The 20,686-nt window shown below is 34.0% G+C and overlaps 1 protein-coding gene and 1 long non-coding RNA gene across 2 annotated transcripts; both read right to left on the bottom strand.

Annotated features, from left to right (window-relative positions):
- On the bottom strand, nt 1–2,008 carry LOC123542604 (uncharacterized). Its single transcript, XR_006684778.1, has 3 exons — nt 1,844–2,008; nt 767–928; nt 1–128 (listed from the first exon to the last, which is right to left on the bottom strand). It is a non-coding gene; the product is annotated as an uncharacterized LOC123542604 (long non-coding RNA).
- Nucleotides 2,009–2,974: 966 nt separating this feature from the next.
- LOC123542055 (deleted in malignant brain tumors 1 protein-like) lies at nt 2,975–9,192 on the bottom strand. Its single transcript, XM_045327688.2, has 7 exons — nt 9,110–9,192; nt 8,123–8,282; nt 6,618–6,778; nt 6,049–6,222; nt 5,393–5,549; nt 3,340–3,509; nt 2,975–3,150 (listed from the first exon to the last, which is right to left on the bottom strand). Exons 1-7 carry the CDS (start codon nt 9,165–9,167, stop codon nt 2,975–2,977), a joined length of 1,056 nt encoding a protein of 351 aa, XP_045183623.2. The 5' UTR covers nt 9,168–9,192.
- Nucleotides 9,193–20,686: the final 11,494 nt, after the last annotated feature.

Here is a 20,686-nt window from a genome sequence, read left to right as displayed (position 1 = left end):
CATGCGGCATATTACTCGTGCATCTGATGAATCAAAATTGTTGTTGCATAGTGTTCCCCATACACCATCTACATTGACTTCGACTCTATTGCCTGACTGCCTAATTTTACGTATTTCAAGTGGATAATCTGCAAGAAACTTTGTTTACTTTGATTCAAACTGACAAAAATGTTTTACTGGAGACTTGTATCATATCTGCATCGACATATCGACATTACGAAGCAGTTGCGAACCCAATCATCCAACAATTATAGCTTTGCTGGTAGTTGTACTAAATCTGGAATCTGGACTGATGAAATTCGTCTATACACATTTTTTTCACTAATGCATCATATTATCTCATCTACAACAGAAGCTATGCAATTAGCTAGCGCTTTTAACGTATTCTCTCCATAGAAAATAAATGATATTTCTTAAAATGTATACACACATTTTATATTCTGTGATTTTCTGGTGAGAGAACGTCAATTACGTAGTCAATTATGATACCAATAGCCGCATGGGTCCAATTTAATTACCCGACATATAAATGAAGTCAAGAAATATTTCCAAAGAGAATTTAAGAATGAAAATAAACAAGACCTTCCTGCGGTACATCGTTAGATATGCTATATGATAGAATATTTAAGAGCTCTTATAGATCCCTAGTGGTTCGATTTCTGCGAATCTGAACTCGTAACCAAAGGAAATCAGATAATCAGCCACGCCAAGAGATAAATCATTCGATAAATATAAGTATGCTATATAAATCACGTTTAATGATTACCGTATTTCGATGTGCAAGTTTCCTCATACTCCCATGATCCGTTACTCAAACAACGCAGGTGTATTTTTTGTGGCCTGAAACCGCTATTGCACGTTGCAATGTAGTTGGTATCATTGACATATGAAACAAAACTAACATGCAGAATTTCATCTTTGTCACAGGCTGAAAGGGTAATTAGTTAAAAAGTGTTCTGCGATTGCTAAGATTTGTATGAAGCTAAAACAGAAACATTTTTTTTCTACAAACGATCTTCATGAATTCCGCTGTTTAGTACACAGTATTTACATTATTTTTTAAAAGATACGTCTTTACTAGTAATTTGTATATGACATCGTTCATCACAGTGGTTACTAATGGAAATTAGAAACGAAACGATTATTTTTAATTTTAACAAATATTTCACAAGCTTGCTACTAGTATATTTAATACGAAATAACTATAGCGTCCACACAACCTGCATTCTGTGACAATAAATATCTTATTGTTTCAATATAAATTTCTCCGACAGCTAGCAGTTCTGAAATACTGTGGAAACTTCTGATAGATTGTTATTACTTTCATATTGGCACAAAAGCGTCTTTGTTTAATAATTTGATCTCGGTTTTAATTAGTAATCAAACCGAGTCTGCAATATTCACTGTTTGCATTGTTTTCGGTGCTTCCGAGGGATATACTTTCCAGATTTTATTTACTTTACAACAGCGGGTGTTAAGTGCTGTGTGGCGACCGTATAAAGTCGCCCCGACTTCATTTCAGTGTTATCATATTTTCTGGTCATTCAGGATCATTAATATTAATTCATTCAGATTGAAGATTGAATACTGCTTAAGCCGGTGCTAGGGGGCGTAGGTAATGTTGCATTTTCCATTACTGCTCATGAACAGTCTCAGTCAAACCGAGTCTGCAATTTGTATTGTTTGCATTGTTCTCGGTGCTTCTATTTCCAAGATTTTATGGTTTTAGTAAAAGCTCTGGTTCAGCAATTCTAGGCCACAGTTATCTATATCTGTCGACTTTTAAATCTAGCTCGGGTATTTTAGATAAAATGTACGCTAAACAAAAGTGTTACACACTTACGTGAACAAACTATCGCCACATCCCGTCTGTGCGTACAATAATTACGCCGAGGTGAATAATAAGAACATTGCGTGATGTGATTTAAACCGCTTCCACAGCGTAGATACGAAACGAGAATAGGACCAGTTCCTTTTCCATAATGTGTCGTTGATGTTGTGTGATATTTAAAAACTCTGGAAAAAAGAATGCAATGTCATGAAGTATAAGCACACAATGGAGAGACTTTTGATGTGCAATATTAATCAGTTGTAGCAAAATTGTTCTCAACTGCCATAATTACAATGGATTTGTTTGTAGAGTAAGGTGCTATTTTGCGAAAGCGTCTTTACTCTGGCTGTACAGTTTTACTGGGAAGTCTCTAATTTAGACCAAAACATACAGAACAAAATGATGTATCATTCAACGCACATAATACAAAAGTGAACGTCAAGACCTTAAGAGTATACCAAAGTATCGGCTTAAAAGAAAACACTGTACTTCATATATACAAAAATTAGAAAAAGAACAAGCAATACCGTGTTGCAAAAATTTCTATAATATATGTTAAAAAAAAAACATTGTTTTCGAAAAGATCAAGAACCTGAGTTAATGATACTTTGAAAAACATTGATAAAATAATAAGTATTACGACAGGATAATCTAGTAATTCGCACATTAAACTAACATTATTTACATGTTACTTTCGAATTTTCTTTTTTATAAAAAATAAGATAAGAATTTGTTTGTACGTAGTTATACTAGTTGAGAAATTAAACTTAACATCTCTTATCTTGCTTTAGGTGGTCCAATTATTTGTTTTAAATATCATAAAATTCATAATGGTACATTCCATTCAATGAACGCGATGAACAACGACTGGGGAAATCTAATCGCATATACGAAGCGCAGTTAATGTGAACGAAAGTGTACAACTGAGTGCTGTGATCTTAGGAAATCCCCTCATTAGGGTCAAAAGCTACATGGAATCTGGACTGAACTAGCTAACGAACATATTTGTACTTTACTTCTTTATCAATAATCTTACTAATATGGTATGAAATTATTTCCCTGCAACCAAATTATACAACTTGCTTTAATTTGAAAATAGCGCATGTAGAATGATATTGTCAGTAATGTCCAAGAAGTGAAATTTCAGGCTACTTGCCTTAATCCTGTTCCCTTCATTCTACAGAGAGTTTCAACTGCATTTGTGTTTATTGACCAGCCACAGATAGTTCCCCAAATACCATCTACAAAAAGCTCAACCCGTCCATCATACAGCCCGGTACCATTGACCAATCGTATATCCGTGATATTTAGTGGATTTTCTACAAAATTTAATAATGTAATCAAAATTGAAAATGAACAAAGAATAATAACACATCAAAACACATCAGGCTTGCAGATTTCATTTTGCAAGGAAACATACGTTTCACAATAGTTTCCAGAGTCCTATATATGCTAAATTACTGAAATATTATTGACTGCGATTGAATTTATCAACCAAGCATACTTACTATTGCAAGCGACCGCCGCATCATTACTATGGCTACAGGAGTTGTTCACGCGATATGTGCATTTGTTCATTTCCTTTTCCGAACCAGTACAATCCAGTTTGTCGATGTATATAGGACCGGAACCCTGTCCGTAGGTAGATGAAGATCCATAGTACTGTCGATAATTTGTCCTGAAAATATTTGTGACAAACATACAGTAAAGAAAACATGTTTCCTCTATTGTATATCATTGTAAAATGGAATATCCGTATCAGTTTAGATATACACGATATAAACTTTATTAAAAGATAAATTTTACCGAACTACAAACAAGTAACAAGTTTAACACACACACACAACCTATTCAAAATAATTCGACGTTCAGATAGTTTTATGTTTGTGACAGGGAAATCTAAACGTCAACACTTTGAAGGACCAAAACAATGGAAGGTTGATCGCAGTACACCAGTCATGTAAAGTTATTCGCTTTATCACTTGCGCATATTGGCGTGTAGTCAACGGTCATCGTTAATCGTGCACAGTACATACATATGTTTAAATCACCAGAAAATTCGTAATTTTGGATTTTTTGGGGATAATCTTGGCATAAATCAATGAGGAATTGAATCACCTTACAATACATATAAGATTTTTTTAATTGATGGATAAATTCGTGTAATAAACGGCATTTAGGCCTTTAGCATGTAAAGAGTCTGCAGCGGTGAACTTTCATCGGAAATTGCTTCAACTAATTTGATCTTTCGAGTGTTTAACGCGATTGAGGATATTGCCCATTTAAAAAAAAAATCTCAATATTTCCTACAGTCGCGTCAAATTAGTTAGACTAACACACAACTCTCTTACTTGATATTTTCATTAATTGTATTTGTTGTGATAGCTACGGTTATTCGTTGCACAAGAGTTACCGGAAATACATCGATCGTTTTACACACGACATAAGTATTTTCATAAAGGGATTACTTTTAAACAACATGTAATGTAAATGGTGAGCATTATACGCTTATAATCACGACTTAACAATGGCTTAGGAGAGCAATTAATCATATTATGCCGTATTACTAAGTGTTTAATATCAAAACGCAAAATTGCACTAAGCATTAAAGTCATTTGATCATTGAAAATATCAAATGCACTTAAACATTGAAATAAATTGATCATATTTAGAGTAAAATTTAAAATATAGACATTCATTAGTTCTTTAACGCGAGGTCAAAGAATAAAATGAAGTCAAACATACACAAGGCGCCCCAACACCCGGTTATTTCGCACGTTCTTAACAGTGGTGTACAAAGCTGTTACTCTTTAGATACTTATACTTATTGACTAGATCGTCTATAAAAAGCCAAACTATTACCGTTGGAAAGAGGCCATTCATTAGGACTTTTGTTACATGTACAAGGCATTAGAAATATACCTTCATATTTTTTGTTTCTTCAAGATTTCATTTTGGGTCTAGTAAAGCGTGTTGAACTATACACTGGCCAGTAACACAAATTTATGGACCAGATACTTATATAAGACGCCTTGTAATAAAAAGGCATATGACAAGCATGTTAACATATTGATTTTAGAAATGCACGTCTTTATGTTGGAAACTTTGGCTTGCAATTCGTCGTATGTAATGTAAGAACATACATAAATACGATTATACATGATGGTGATACACATCAAGTACGCGCAAAAACCGTATGATTTACCCGTACACATTTCGTTTCAATTGTTGTAAATTTGGAAATGTATTACATATTGTAAATGGTATCTTATCTTTGAAAAGAGTTTTAATAGAGTCAAGAATTACTACTAAGATGGATTTAAATTCAGTGTTTTATTTTTTAATCCTTTGGGAGTCCATACAATGATTGTGCAATACAGCTTATAAACACCATTCAAACTGCGTCTACTATTATTTTCCTTGGTCGCATTCTATGTTAACAAATAAGCTTTATAAAGGTTTTTAAAGTGATTGTCGATAAATAAGGTTCGCTGCAATCCCATTACAATATCTGTATAAAGAATTCAAAGTGTTTAATTTTCAGATTTAAAAACAACTTACGAGTATCCAAGCATGCTACAAATCGCACTGGCTTCACCAGTCGAGAATGATGAGCCGCAAATCGTCCCCCACGTGTTATTGACCTGAACCTCAATTCTACCATCATATAGACCAACCCCATTTGAAAGCCGTATGTCAGATATCGGTAGTGGATAACCTTTCAAAGCATGAGATCAACAATGACATATTCAGTTAATCTGAGTTATTCTTTAATTTCTTTATTACTTTCCAAAGCTTTTACATTGCTAAATACTTCAATAATTTGATAATCCAATGATTAACTTTCATATATTTATCTTGTTATTGTTATCTTTATTTCAAATCCCCTGAAAGGCTTCGTTCAAGCTTTGACATACTTATTGCCACAATAACAGAAATATCGAAAGCAAAGCTGTCATTAGATGATATAAATAGTATCTAAATGTCAAATATAGACTTGTCATGTTCTTTGGGGAAAATAATGGCAAAGAAATTAACGACATTACTCTTGTACTCTACAAAAAAAACTGAGGAATATTTGAAAACGCCATTAAGCGACTTCCCTGCATACTGTGTTAACCTGTAAATACATTGTTAAGCATTATATTTTAAGTGAATTAAACGATTACCTGGAATTTTACACAAAAGAATTGAAAACCAAAAAGGGTAATGCATACCTGGATCCGTAGGCATTTTGCAGGATAGTGATCCGACAGACCAGGTTCCTGACCTTCTACACTCAACCGTAGTCGCATTTGATACAAACCCACTGTTACAGGAAGTCGTCAAAACGTTTCCATTTGAAGACACAGAAGATATCTGCCCGTTATATACATTGAACTGACCACATGCTGAAATTGATATACGCTTATCATTGCAAAGAAGAAATACGGTATTGAACATTTTATCTTAAAACGTTCTGATAAGGCAATCGTGTGTCTGTGCATGTAGCATGGGTTGTTACGTATTAATGATAAGAAATACTACTTCATGCAGCATTTATCTTTAAACGATGTGATAAGGCAAACGTATTGATAAGAATGAATACTTTGTGCAACATGTATCTTAAAACCATGTAAAAAGGAATGCCTCGACATTTAGCACGGACTGCCTTAAGAGTTTGTACAAATGATTTTGAGCTGACGTGTGTGTACTTAGCCTGATGTCAAATCGTTCAACTGAAACAAACTCTTTTCAAGCTGATATCAAACTTTAAATGATGAACGAATTTATTCATTTTATTTACCAGTGCAAATGATGGAAACATCTCTTGAGTGGTAACAAAGTGTGTTGGTAACGAAAGAGCATTCACGTATGTGTGTCTCGTACCCAATACAAGAGAGTCTGTCAGCAAATATTGGACCAATTCCATGTCCATACCGAGCACCCGGAAAATACATGGTAGCACTAAATGAAAAAAGAAATGCTTCATGATGAAATATTGAAAAGATAAACAAAAAGATTAGCATAGGCTTTTATGTACATAAATAAACCAGATATATTATCATCTAAGTATTTAAAGATGATGTCGTAGGGCAAATTATCTCACGCTAATTTGTATATTAACTTGTGATTTGAATAAAGTATACGATAAAACATAATTAATTAATCAGACATGTTGTTTTTAATTCCATAACTACCCGCTTTATTTAAATACATAACTGGTCCAGGGGAAATAATCAAATACAGTCCTCCCGATAACCGCCCACAACCCTCCAATACTCTATTCGTACCTGTATCCAATATAATCTATATGTCCCGTTATAGTATACTAATATCTTACTAACCTGTGACCCGTAGCGTTTATGATAAATACAACGCTTCATTGCATTCGCCTTCGCTATATTGTAACCGCTACGTTGTTTACATATACATATTACTTACATAGTAAATAAACATACATATATCTTGGATATTGTCTTACAGGTTAGTTAGACATTTTACTTATTCATTATACTCTAAATATGTACCTTAATACATTTTCATAATTTATCAGTAATTACTTTATGAAAAGGAATCATTGTTTCATTCTCATATACATCTACTTCCATCATGATTATTTAGATTGCATTCGCCTTCGCTATATTGTAACCGCTACGTTGTTTACATATACATATTACTTACATAGTAAATAAACATACGTATATCTTGGATATTGTCTTACAGTTGTAGTGTCACGTCAGTACAAAAGGACCCACGTCCACACATATAATCAAGTACAAATTTGTTGCCACATTTTGAGGCTGAGGCCATAGTCACCAATGAGGGTGTAACGTGAAGTTAAAAGCTCTACCGGCTTGAAGCAGGCCGTGACAATGACATAGTTATCTATTAGCTTTCGCTCAGGGGATATGTCAAAGATATTCATGCTCGTTTTTCTACTTTTAAGTTACATGTTAGTGGAGTGCAAATATAACAAGGATCGATATAGTTTTATTTTATACGATTAGATTTAAACTGATAAGATCAAACCTCGTAAATATATCCGTATAATGCATAAATATATAAGGAAGTCCTGACAAAACATTCATAAAGTAAGTTAATAACCTTGCAGATCGATGGGTGAATGTGTAAGAAGTCTAAGTGCTTCTTTGTCTTTGCGCACTCAGTCATCTTTTGTTTTCCCCCTATGATATATAAGAATGTTGATCTAAGAAAATTAAATAAGAACAGGAGATTTTATTTGACAAGCACTTATATTGGATTATGTCTAGCGCGGGAAAGAACTATTCATTGTGTAGATATACATACGACAAATTCATCATCCTGCACAAGACTTTAGCTTCTCTGATATCAAAGGAATCATCACATATTGTCCCCCATATTCCATTTATCTTAATTTCTACTCTTCCACCATATGGACCTGTACCACCTACTAGTCGTACTCCGTTGGCATCTAGGACACTGTTACCTGAAAAAGTGTGACATATTCCTGATTTGGTGTTCATTTTATATTAATGACACAATGTAGGTCTTGCTTAACTCATAACTCCTTTTGTCCCAAATATATAAGAAAATATCAAAAGAAATAAAAATCGCTGAAGCTGATAACAATTTCAACTTTTTCATCGGTTTATTCAAATAAAGCGATAAGTACTTTCCTGATCTTTCCACCGCTTCGAGTGGTAAAAATATTTGGATATATTTTCATGCATTCTCAGAATTATTAATTCTTCTGAATATATGATTTTAGCGTGTCCATTTGAGTAAAAGGTTATCTTTGTTTTCTAATAACGATATACTCGATTTAGAAACCTATATTTTGTCCCGAGTGAAGTGTTCAGTTCGCTTGATGTTTGGTGTTTCTGATGGTGTTAATTACTCTACAAAGCAACATATTCAACTCTTGAAAAAAATGTTAGATTTTTTCTGCAAAACAACATTTATCCGTAGTCTAAAGCTCCATACATTATAATGTACAATTCAGATTTGAACTCAATAAAATTTACGTATAAAGCTAAATGAAATAACATTCGATATTGCACCAAAATAAATAAGAGAGAAAAAAATATCTTAATATGTGAAATTTGAACAGGATTAGATTCAGTAAGATCGCTAAATATCCCTTCTTAGTTTCTTGAGAGTGAGAAATGTTCAATACATGTTGTCTATTTCTTAACCTAATTCATCCTTTCAAGTTTTGTTTTTATCTATTTCTTTTATGGTTTTGTGTTAAGTATAGAAGACTAAAACATTTCCAAGAGTACAATGCTACGACAATTTAAAGGATTTCCTTACCTGATACTACACCACTTTGTATCAAAGCCAGTATCCAAACGAGGAGGAGAAGAAGCATGTCTTTCACTCCGGTAGAAGCACCATGAAGCTACAAAACAGTTTTGTAGCAATTACACGTTTAGTGCCACAATTTTGGTTATTATTTATTCTTCAAATTATCCGATATTTAACTAATATTAAAAGCAAGTGTGTTATGTAAAGAGGAAATTTGTTATTGTATTTCTGCAAAATATAACTCTACATCCGTGCTGTTTTAGTATTCATAATGTAATTATCATTAATAATAATATATATAAGAACAGAATTATAATGGTAGTAATAGTGGTTTAATTAGACTACTACTAATAATAATGATAATAATTGATATTTGTTTTAATATTTTTATTGATGATATTATTATTATACCAAAGTGCAAAATTCACAATGATTATGTCTTTATCATTCCTCACTTTTGTCACTGGGTTCACTACAATTAAAGATTAGGAAGAAAATAGTCTTATTTTATACCCGACTAAATATAGACAATCAATATTATTAAAGATAAAAACAAAAAGGACGGTTTCACACATACTGAAAAATATTTAGAAATTCATGCAAGTTTCTCCAATTATAAAATATTAATCAAATGACACATATGAAGAATTTTCATTAGTATAAAATTCAACAATTGTATTCTTAATTTTTACTTATAGTAAGTTCAATGTAAAGAAAGTATTTTGGGACTACAGTATGGGCAATGTAATGCAAAAATGTCGTAACAATTAAGTTAAATGTATAGGTAAAAGGTATTTAACAACGCATTTGATCAACAGATATCATGGCATTGGTATCCAGCTATAGGGAATCGGGATCGATCCCTCTACGGTCAAATGCGATATATACAGGTTGAAATATATTTCTGGGCAAGATGATGGACTGTAACTATTCCCGATTGAGTCATTGCCTTATTTCATATCAAACACTAACTTGAACTATCTGGTAAAATCCTTTGGATATGGAGAACCAATCAAGAGTGTTGTCAGTACCATTTTTACGGCCACGATCAAGGATTGAGACCCTGACAACCCGTCATCATAGCAGACACTTTAAAATCGAGCTTTTGAGTGGTAAATTGTGTGAAAAGCATATTAAATATTTCGAAATTTATTTAATAACAAATATGAGTGTGTTGCAAGTTATTTTATCTTTAGTATCATTTAGTAGTTTTGTAGGTGTTTGGAGATGTGTCGAAAGTATCATCCCGTGGAATATGAGGCGACTTAAAACTGTTGCCCCTAATGCTGTTTTGTGTAATTTAGACTGTTTCCCAAACTCCATGAAATACTTGTAAGTTAATGTCTAACTTTCGGCTGTATAAAACGGTGATATATTTGGACATGTAGCGAGCTGAACAATCATATTGCACGAGCTTATATACGATTCTGATATGAGTGTTATAGCTGGACACGAGTTCTCCAATTATATCCCGTATTGCTATGTAAACTGGTTTTAAATAATGTATTCTTCCTGTAGAAAAAGGAAAAACGGTTAGATAGGCGGGACCTATAAATTTACGTGACCGGCTAATACTATAAAATGTGTAACGTTTAACATCATGCAAAGACCTTTATCCGTTATCGGCGTTAATCAGAATTTGTTCAAAAACACTGCCTTGTCCAGTATTAACCATATTGTACAGTCACATGTTGCAAATGAGAATCGTTGATTGCGAGTCAAAAATAGGTATATAACAAATAGTGTAACTTATGTTACCTGATAAAATTCTTACCTTTGTATAATTGTTTTCAGTAGCTTATATGATTCAACTTAGAGCATATTATCTGACCATTCTAGGTGCAATGTTTTATTTTTCACTAAGGAAATATTTGCACATTTTTATTTGCCCTCACATGAAGGAAGCGAAGAATAGATAAGCTCTTCATAAAAAAAGCATTCCTCACCAGCTGACAGTATCTTTGATAGATATAAAAAATAAACACATAAAATACACAATGGTTTGGTTGCTGAGTGTTTTTATATTGGCACTCAAACACTTAAGTATTAAATAAAATAACATTTAAAATAAAACCAAATATTGATATTGGAAAAGTTTAAAATTTTATAAAATTAATGAGTTGATTTATTCACTGTAATTTTACATACTTTTAACCCAGCTAGGGAACACACTGTTGAAATACACAATAATATCTTTATTTCTTTCAATTAATCAAGTGAACATATCTGTCCGATTTGCAAGATTGTTAAGCATAAAACTTCTATCTGTACATTTTTATCCAGTTTGAAGCCGTATAATGCATGTTAAAGTAAAATATCTTAAGCTTATCTCGAGATGACATTTTTTTCTGTTTTGAGTTTAATGCCGTTTTTCGACAGTATTTCAGTTATGTAACGGCGGGCAGTTAACCTAACCAGTGTTCCTGGATTCTGTACCAGAACAAATCTGTTCTCCGCAAGAAATTTCCAATTTCTCCACATGAATCAGCGGTGGAGGACAAATGATATGAGACACAATGTATTTTATCAAATCGTCACGGAAAACAGACGCCTCGCTCAGGGCTCCAACTCGCGACCCCGCAATCCGTAGATCTGCGCTTTCCCTATTTAGCTAAGAGGGCGGGTTCGAGATGACATTTATCAAGTTTTTCAAAACAAATACGAATATGAAGTGTACCCAGAGGAGTGATAACATTCCCCCCCCCCTTTTTTTTTTTAGAGATTATTGGGTTATATCAACAATACTTGTTTGCAATAAATACCACTATCAGTGTTCGACCATGGGCTTCATTTGTGTATACGATCATAAAATACCTCAACCATCATACAGTTATTGACTATTTGGTTTGTATACAGAAATATGCACGAGTTCTTCAACAAAAGTATTGCGTATGCGCAACCGAAGGAGCTCAGTATAACGCCGATGAGGAGCGAGTGCATATTTCTAGATGCAAAGCTAATACCGGTACTCTTTTTATTACATATGCATCACAATATATTTATGCTATATGAATATTATGAACTTGTTCAATAACCTGAATTAAATGGACAATACTGACGTATATGAAAAAAAAAAAAGAAATAAAAAGATAAGGCAATGCCACACATGAAAATGACGTCATCGTATGCAAATTGATGATAAATCGTCATGCGATTGAATAGGGATTTGGAATACTACTTCATGGCATATGTTGTATTAGCTTTTCATGCAACTTGCACTGCCTACAGTTCTTACGTACTCATTTGTGTCATACTGACAATTCTGAATGACGACATTTGATTGCTAGTTAAAAAGAAGAAAGTCAATCTCTGCATTCTGACACGACCCGATTTGTTTCCTGTTAAAGGAAGAAGGCTGAAAACTGTTTGTTATCATTCAACGACTCATTTTTCTGACGTCACAATTATTACGCCATTTATCGTTAGATGGCATAGCAGCGCGCCGCTGGGTAGAAATCAACAAGACTGAGGCACATATTTGACGGATATTGTCAAGGACATGGTTATATAATAATCCTAGATAACTAGTTAGAATCGAAATGATATACATCAAGCAGTGACTTGCGCAAGAATAAGTCTTTGTTTGTGGTTAAGATGCGTATCATTATATCACTCGGGCTGCATCCCCGTGATATAATTCCTTCGAATCTTAACTCAAAACAGTGAATTTGTTACATGTCAAATTACTGTTTGGGATATATTATTTTTTCAGTCAACAACGGTTGACTTGTGGATCGGTAAGAAAGAATCATGACACGTCAATTATCACGTCAAATTGTTGCATTACGTCAGGATTTTTCTACTTGAATCAGTGAATCTCAGCATTTTCCTTGAGATATTTCAGTTACCATGTAAAAATGAAAACAATCTAGGCCTTCTGGTGGTTTGTCGTCTAGTTTACGCCTGTAGATTTTATATAAGAACATTAATTTTACAGCTGATGTTATATTGGCACTGAAACATTTAAATATTAATTTACAGTTGTAAAACGACTGTAAAACAGGTAGAAAAATGCAAATGAGATACAGCTGTTAAAATACAGCTGTGAAAAAATAAAAATGTTAGAGCTGCAAATATGCCTCAAAGTTACAGCTGTAGAATATTGCAGGTGTTGAAAAAGAGAACATTCTTTTAAAGGACAAAAGCAGATGTATAAGAAGTTTTAGGATGAATTGTAATTTTCTAAAGAAGGTTTTAAATATATCATATAAAAATCTTTTAAGCATTTCTTTTAAATAGATCAGCTTCAAATATGGCATAAATACTGGATGTGTGTACTTAAGCATATCATTTTTCAACTGTAATTATAAATTTGCACTCACTCCCTTATTGGTAAATGTCCAGTATTTTAGATTATGCATTGCCTCTGTGAATTTTAGTTATATTCCGCCCTAATGCATTAAGGTATCGGACCCCTAATAGAAATGCTTAAAGAGAAGCATTTGTTTAATACGTTCTTAAAGTTGACCGTGTTTCTCACAGTGTTGCATTTTTTTCAACAACTTTTATCGTGCCGTGTTTTGTTAATTTTGTATAATTCGTGTTTTTTTTTTTCATCAAGCCCAAGTATAGACAAATTTCAATGTGATGGCAACTATCCAAAACGTTTGCAGAAAATTTATTTTACCATTAATTTTGATAAAAGAAACATTAAACTATTTGTAAACATTATAAAACAAAAAATGGACTGTCAAATCACCATAAACATGAAAGGTTCGGATGTCAAGTTTATTCAAACATACGTGAAAACAAATAGAATATGTTGTCAGCAAGAAGATACTATACTGATAGGTTTTTTACTTAACCAATCAAATTGCAAATATTGTATCTCCTATATTGACATATCTATTCTTTCTAGGGCTCGTACATTTGGAGAAAATCCCCTGCAAGAAAATATTTTGTTTTTGTACTTAACTGGAGTGTAGATGAAAACGAACTTATAAATTATGAATTTCAAATCCCAGCAATATATTATGTTTTGTTTGATGTGACGTTGCATGGACTTAATTATAGGTCATATGGCAACTTTCTAGCTTTGATGTCGGAGGAGACCCCAAGCTGGATGACATTCTCACACAGAGAATTCAACGGCCCGAGTAAGACTCTAGCTAACATTAAGGACAAGTGATTTGTACTCAGAGACCTTAAACACTCAGCAACGGAGGCCTCACGCAACTAAGCAACTTAACATTTGCAAAAATATATCACAAATTAATTTCACAAACACATAAGAGACACATTATAATCACTTACCTTGAATGACTTACCAAGCAAGATAATCTCTTTCTATTTGATTCAAGCGTAGTGTCAGATTTTGTTGAGACACCGGTTAAGAAACACACTATATCAAAGCTGAACAAGAGCTTATTTTAAGGTATGGCCCACCTTATGGTGAATATTTCAAATGTTCAAAACAATATTACAGCAATATACTGTATCCGGTGAGAGACTTGTATGAAAAATTTAAACAAGTTTAATGTGCCTTTTTTGTTTTTTGTTTTGTATAATTCATAATATTTCCTCAAACCCAAGTAGAGAGAAATTTCAAAGTGATTGCCACTGTCCAAAACGTTTGCAGAGAAATCATTTTACAATTAATGTTGATAAAAGAAACATATAGCTATTAGTAAACAATTATAAAACACGAAATAAAACTGTGAATACCATTTTTTTTCTTGGGTGTCTCAAGTAAAAGGATTTAATGAATTCTAATTCGAACATTGAAAAAGCTAATGTTGAGTCATGTGGGCCTGTTTCAAATTTTGCACACATCAAAATTGACCTTGGGGCAGAAGTAAAACCTACGTACATTTCTTACGAAATATGTAATCTAAAAAGTAAAGACAAAATTGAGAATTTTTACCGCATGTAACTCAGTATTGTTAAAGACATCTAACTCAACCCCATACTGTCTCAGAGGTAAATTCACTCTGTACAGCAAAAGACACTTATCAATCAAAATTTTTCACTTTTGAACAATAAATCAATAATGAGTCTTGAAAAAAGCAAACCACTTTCTTGTTAGAAGGAATATAAGGAAAACAATTGGTCTCAGTGGGGCTTAAACCTACGCCACCCCCGCCCTCCTTGGAAAATTTAAGTCAAAGTAAGTTTATTGTAGGAATTGAATACTCTTCGAAAAGGAGGTACGCTTTTACATGGTACATACCTTAACAGTCGTGTTTACCGTAACACAGACACTGTTATAACCCATATGACGACTTTCCAGCTATTGTTGGTGTCCGAAGACTCAGGTGCCCTGAGTGCATTATCTCATGCATGGGTGTGAACCTGGGTACACGCATCTAACATAAGCCTTGTGGATGACTACCTTACGTTTCAGGCTGCAGTACATGTCTTTTTCGATTTTCAGTTGGTTAAGTAATGCATCTTAATTTCATGTGTCCTCGCACGTTGTTTAACTACAAATGATTCTTAAAGCTGAGGAATGTATTAATATGCGATCGTAGACTCTTTACGTGAATTTGTTTATATTACAAACACATGTCTTAACTGTAAACGCCAAGACTGATTGGATCCTGCCAAAACATGCAAAAGCATGATGCAACAAAAGGATGAAGTATCATGAGTAAGTTTTTGTTAATAAAAAGAAAAATCATTTGCAACCTGGCTCAGGTTTAAGTTACAGGTTTATTACGAGTTGAATTTTCCAACTTTTCGTACCTGTCACCTACCTGTCACTCATGATTTATCTATTGGTTACACTGCAATAATATTCAAGCAAAGTGTCAATCCATAACGGATACCTCATTGCGCAATTTACCGTGCCCGGTACCTCGAAGCGTAGGCACTGGAGCCTCGCAACTAAAGGCAAGCGAGTTGTCATGAACCACAGACGTAGGTGATAAACGTTTGCTGTGGAAAAAATGAAACTTTAACAATTCAATATCATGAAATAGGGAAAACAATTGGCAGGTGTAAGCTGGACTGGCTGTGACGAGCAGATATTTCCACAATATTATGATACATGTCACGTCTTCGTCAAACACATTGGTGCTGACACCTCCTTCCCGGTATATATACTAAACTTGCAAAAATAAACTATCCATGCTGTTATTTGAAGAGCTGCAGTAACGTGCAACTGAATCCAAAGGAAATAGTTACGGCGCAGGAGCCCTTTAAAACTATTGTTCCGGGGTGCTTTAAACGTGTGATGTTCAGTTCAGTGAGCTTAACTAACTGTATACGAGTGTTTTGATATTGATAATGTTTATGCATTGTTGACATTTCGGCCAAAGTTATTATTGTCATTTTTTTATTTCTTTTGAAACATGAACTGAAGTGTTTGCTCAAAACATTTGACAGTTTAAAGACAAACTGCCAGTTTCTTCTCTGTTGTTACGAAATGAATCTTAAAAACTTGGATGGTGACAGAAAAGTCGTCATTATAAGCAGTGCACACTGACGAAAACTGAGCATTAACTGGAGTTTATTTATTTATTTGGGTTGGGTGTGTGGGGTGATGGGGGGAGGGAGTGGAGGTTACAGTTGTTGAACTCTTGCTATATTTGTTTCATGGGCTTTTCCTTTCTGACTGCGCTTACAACAATTTGATATTCGGAGTTCCTACACTCATTATTCCTTTGTCTCTTGTTATAATCACGTAACTATATAAATTTTATATGTGGTCATTAGCACCATCTCTGTCACAGCCCATCCGCTTAGCTTAGTAGGTAGAGCGTTGGTCTACGGATCGCGGGGTCGTGAGTTCGATCCTCAGGCAGGGCGTATGTTCTCCGTGACTATTTGATAAACGACATTGTGTCTGAAATCATTAGTCTTCCACCTCTGATTCATGTGGGGAAGTTGGCAGTTACTTGCGGAGAACAGGTTTGTACTAGTAGTGAATCCAGGAACACTGGTTAGGTTAACTGCCCGCCGTTACATGACTGAAATACTAATAGAAAACGGCGTTAAACCAAAAAAATAAAAAAAAAAACCTCTGCCACATATACGCAACAGAAGACGTGTACTTCATATAATTTGTATGTTACTATAAATGATGTTTTATGTGTAATAACCCCGTTTTGGCAAGACAATTCCTCGAAAAATGAGATACAAAGCCTATCATTTTATAATCATAAAATGTATGCGGGAAATAATAATATGCCTTTTCCCTACTCCTTGAATTGGAAGCTTGTTACTGAATATAGTAATTTGTTTCCCGTTTGGGAAGCGAAATCATCACTTTTGACTTGCTTCCATCCCTGACACATGGCCCGGTGCGTAAAAGTAAACGTGGAGTAATTAAATGAGGTATGCATATAAACATATTAATCAACTAACTATTACACTGAACTGCATACACTACATGCACACCTAGCATTTCCCCCCAGTTTTACTATTGGCACGATATTTTCTCTTGCTGCAGGATCGGTACCCTTACTTATTTTTATGTGTATTTATAGTATTGTGATGTCCTGTATTGTCCTCCGTAGTAACTTCTGTTTTGTTTTGTTGTCATATATGTATACATAGTCACATAAACACATACATTATACACCATTCAACACTACAGCCTTTCACGTTACACCAATCACACACAACCCATATCATATTTTACAACACACACACACACGATATTGCTCTCTTTTACTTAACCTGACGTCACCTACACACATGCGCACTTTGAAATATACTTTTCGCGAATGCACACGACGTTTTGTGGTGTGGTCATTTATTTGACTCTTCATATTTTCTGGTGCCTTTGCAAGCCATTATATTACCAAGGTTGAACCGATGTCAGATGAAAACTATAACACTCTTTATATAAAATGTATACTCACAGTCTGTAAACCTTCAAAACATTATATCTACATTAACTATATATTTTGTATGGAAAGAAACAAGAATTCATTTTCGTACAAACAACATTGACGAATTAATATCAAAGACCTTTCACAGAAATAGTAAAATTTTGGGTAATTTGGGACCAACCTTGGGACAACATTAGAACACAAATGTTCCATAAATGGTCGCTAATTTTAATTTTCCGCGGGCAATATTTGGCAAAAACACTTAGTACTTGTACTGAATGTAAGCCCATAACTACCATATACCAACCTACCACTTTAATTATTCTAGTCTTACTATTTTTGTAGATATTGCTATTCAATTCTTATATTTCCCATGGAAAACTGCTGATTCGATGACATTCGGCAAATGCCTTGTCATGTTTTAAAGGTATTTCAAGGCGCACAACACTCATTCAGAACCATCAGTTGTACTGCATCGAAATAGGTATTTGTAAGTGAACCCAGGACGAAATTCCAGCGGTGTCTACATGTACCCTGAACACATTGCTTAATTTTATAGTCCTGCCTCTCTGGCATATCACGTAGACACGTGACATGATACCCAACTCATTTACATTATACACTGGACAGTCCAGATCTTAGAACAAATCTTAATGCCGAATGCCAAGAGAGGAAGTGAACAGTACCGTTAGTACCATATTTCACGTACTTAGTATGACACGGCCTTGGATCAATCCCACGAGTTCTCGCGCATGAAGCTTGAAGAGGTGTGGAATAGCGTTATAATACATTTTTTATGGAGAAACCATTTAAACGCCAAATTCCATTTCTCTCCAAATGAGATGATGCCGCTTATTTTCATAAAAGTTCTGATTATTATGATAGTTCATGCAGCAAAACAACTGTTGCTGGAACATTTCTATTGATTCCTTTACACATTGTTCATATACAGCACGTTCGGAACGGGCATCAAGCACGTGCTGATGATATTTGATTGTTTATGCTAAAATACGAACAGTATTCGACGTTACTCTGTACAAACCTTTTTATAATATTAATATAAAAGACACGGTTGTCTCCCTGTACAAATTAACGTATTAATCGGTAAACTTTCACCCTGCAATATTTCTTAAATGGACTGTTACTTTAGGTATTTATCAAAAAGATGTTCACTAAACATTTACTGTATCTTGGACTATTCTCCTATGAAAATTACTAAGAGTTTTCTTGTGGATCAACCAGGGGTTCCTATGGCGACAACTAAAAGTCTAAAATCATGTTAGCTATATAAAGATGATATTACATGAGTGTAATTTGTTAGAGATGAATAAAAAAATGAAATGTAAGGCTCTGCAATGTATAAGGGTTTTTTTTTTCAACGAGTTCAATGTGAAAAAAAATCACAAATGTTATGTTTTTTTTATCACATGTAAGTTTCATTTCTGCTGAAACATAAAAATTTCTTCTTTTTTTATTTATTCGACCAACGTCTCCATACTTAAAACGACGTAAGCGTCAAATCTTTATTACACTGGAGTATCATTAAATTGGTGTAATGGCTTTATTTCATTCTAAAGACGTCCAACATGGGATAAAAGTTATTTTTAGCATTGAAACCGGAGCTCGTCGTTGTTGTTTGACGTCGTAGCGGTATGACGTCATTCCTTTCTAATAAATTGCACGTGCTTTGTAAAAAAGAAGTGTCATGAACAAACTCGTTCATTTGATTTTATTTTTAGTATCACATGTTCATTATGGGATGCAGGAACAAGATTCTGTTACCGTTTGATGGGAATATCCAGCTATACAACAGAAGTTTATTTTTGATTTGTACAATAAGTGCGTCACCACAAACACATAAAATGTACGTAAGTATTAGTTTTGAATAATTTTTTTTAAGTTTTGTTTTCAGATGTAACTTATTTTTATGAAAACAATACAAATATGCTTCGCTCAAAACGTTTTAAAGAATTTAGATAAGTATTATCATAGATAATATTACATTCCTCTATAATATATAGAATTAACAGCTTATAAAGTTACCTGGTGGACGATAAATAAAACGTAATGTATATTTTCAGAAGTCTTTACAAAGAGAACTGGACTGGTGGAAGCCAAGCCGATCATAACTGATAAGGGACACAATTATGAAATAATTCACAACAATACTTTGTTAGAGTTTCTTTTCCAATATTTTGCTCTTTAGCTGAGCCGTACTCCTTTATATTGTCAACTAGACGGATGAGGAGGTGTTAATTTTTAGCTCGACTATTCAAAGAATAGTAGAGCTATTGGACGCGCCTGTGCGTCTGCGTCCACGGTGAATGCAATCATTTTTGCAGTTCTAAACTAAATTTTGATTAGTCCATTCGCTCGAATTCTAAATTAAGAATCGGGTCAACGAAAATACACGTTGAGTGTGTAAATTAACACGGTAAGCGTGTAAATTTACGCGCTTACCGTGTAATTTATACGCTTACCGTGTAAAAACACGCTTAACGTATAAATTTACACGCTTACCGTGTATTATGGTACCGCTCGAGCGATTTCAGACTTTTGACCCAAATGGTACGTCATACACGTCTGCGTCAGTGTCTGCGTCTGCGTCGGTGTCCCGATTTGGTTTCAGTATGTAAGCTGGTATCTCAGTAACCACTTGTGAGAATGAATTGGAATTTCACACACTTATTCACTGTGATACACTGACTTAGTCAGAATGTTTACCTTGATGATTTTTATGTTAAGTTTGAATCTGAGATATGTGGGATCAAAAAGTAGGTCAGTAGGCCAGAACAAATGAAAAGCT

This window comes from Mercenaria mercenaria, chromosome 19, assembly GCF_021730395.1.
Source record: "Mercenaria mercenaria strain notata chromosome 19, MADL_Memer_1, whole genome shotgun sequence".
Classification (NCBI taxonomy): Eukaryota; Metazoa; Mollusca; class Bivalvia; order Venerida; family Veneridae; genus Mercenaria; species Mercenaria mercenaria.
The sequence above is the reverse complement of the archived record's forward strand: the minus strand, read 5'-3'. Positions and strand labels throughout refer to the sequence as shown.

Coding starts and splice junctions, on each gene's coding strand:
- LOC123542055 (XM_045327688.2), bottom strand. CDS start 9,167: ATGCTTCTTCTCCTCCTCGTTTGGATACTGGCTTTGATACAAAGTGGT. Junction 6,779..8,122: donor TGCAGGATGATGAATTTGTC/GTATGTATATCT, acceptor TTTTTCATTTAG/TGCTACCATGTATTTTCCGG. Junction 6,223..6,617: donor TGTTTCCATCATTTGCACTG/GTAAATAAAATG, acceptor TATCAATTTCAG/CATGTGGTCAGTTCAATGTA.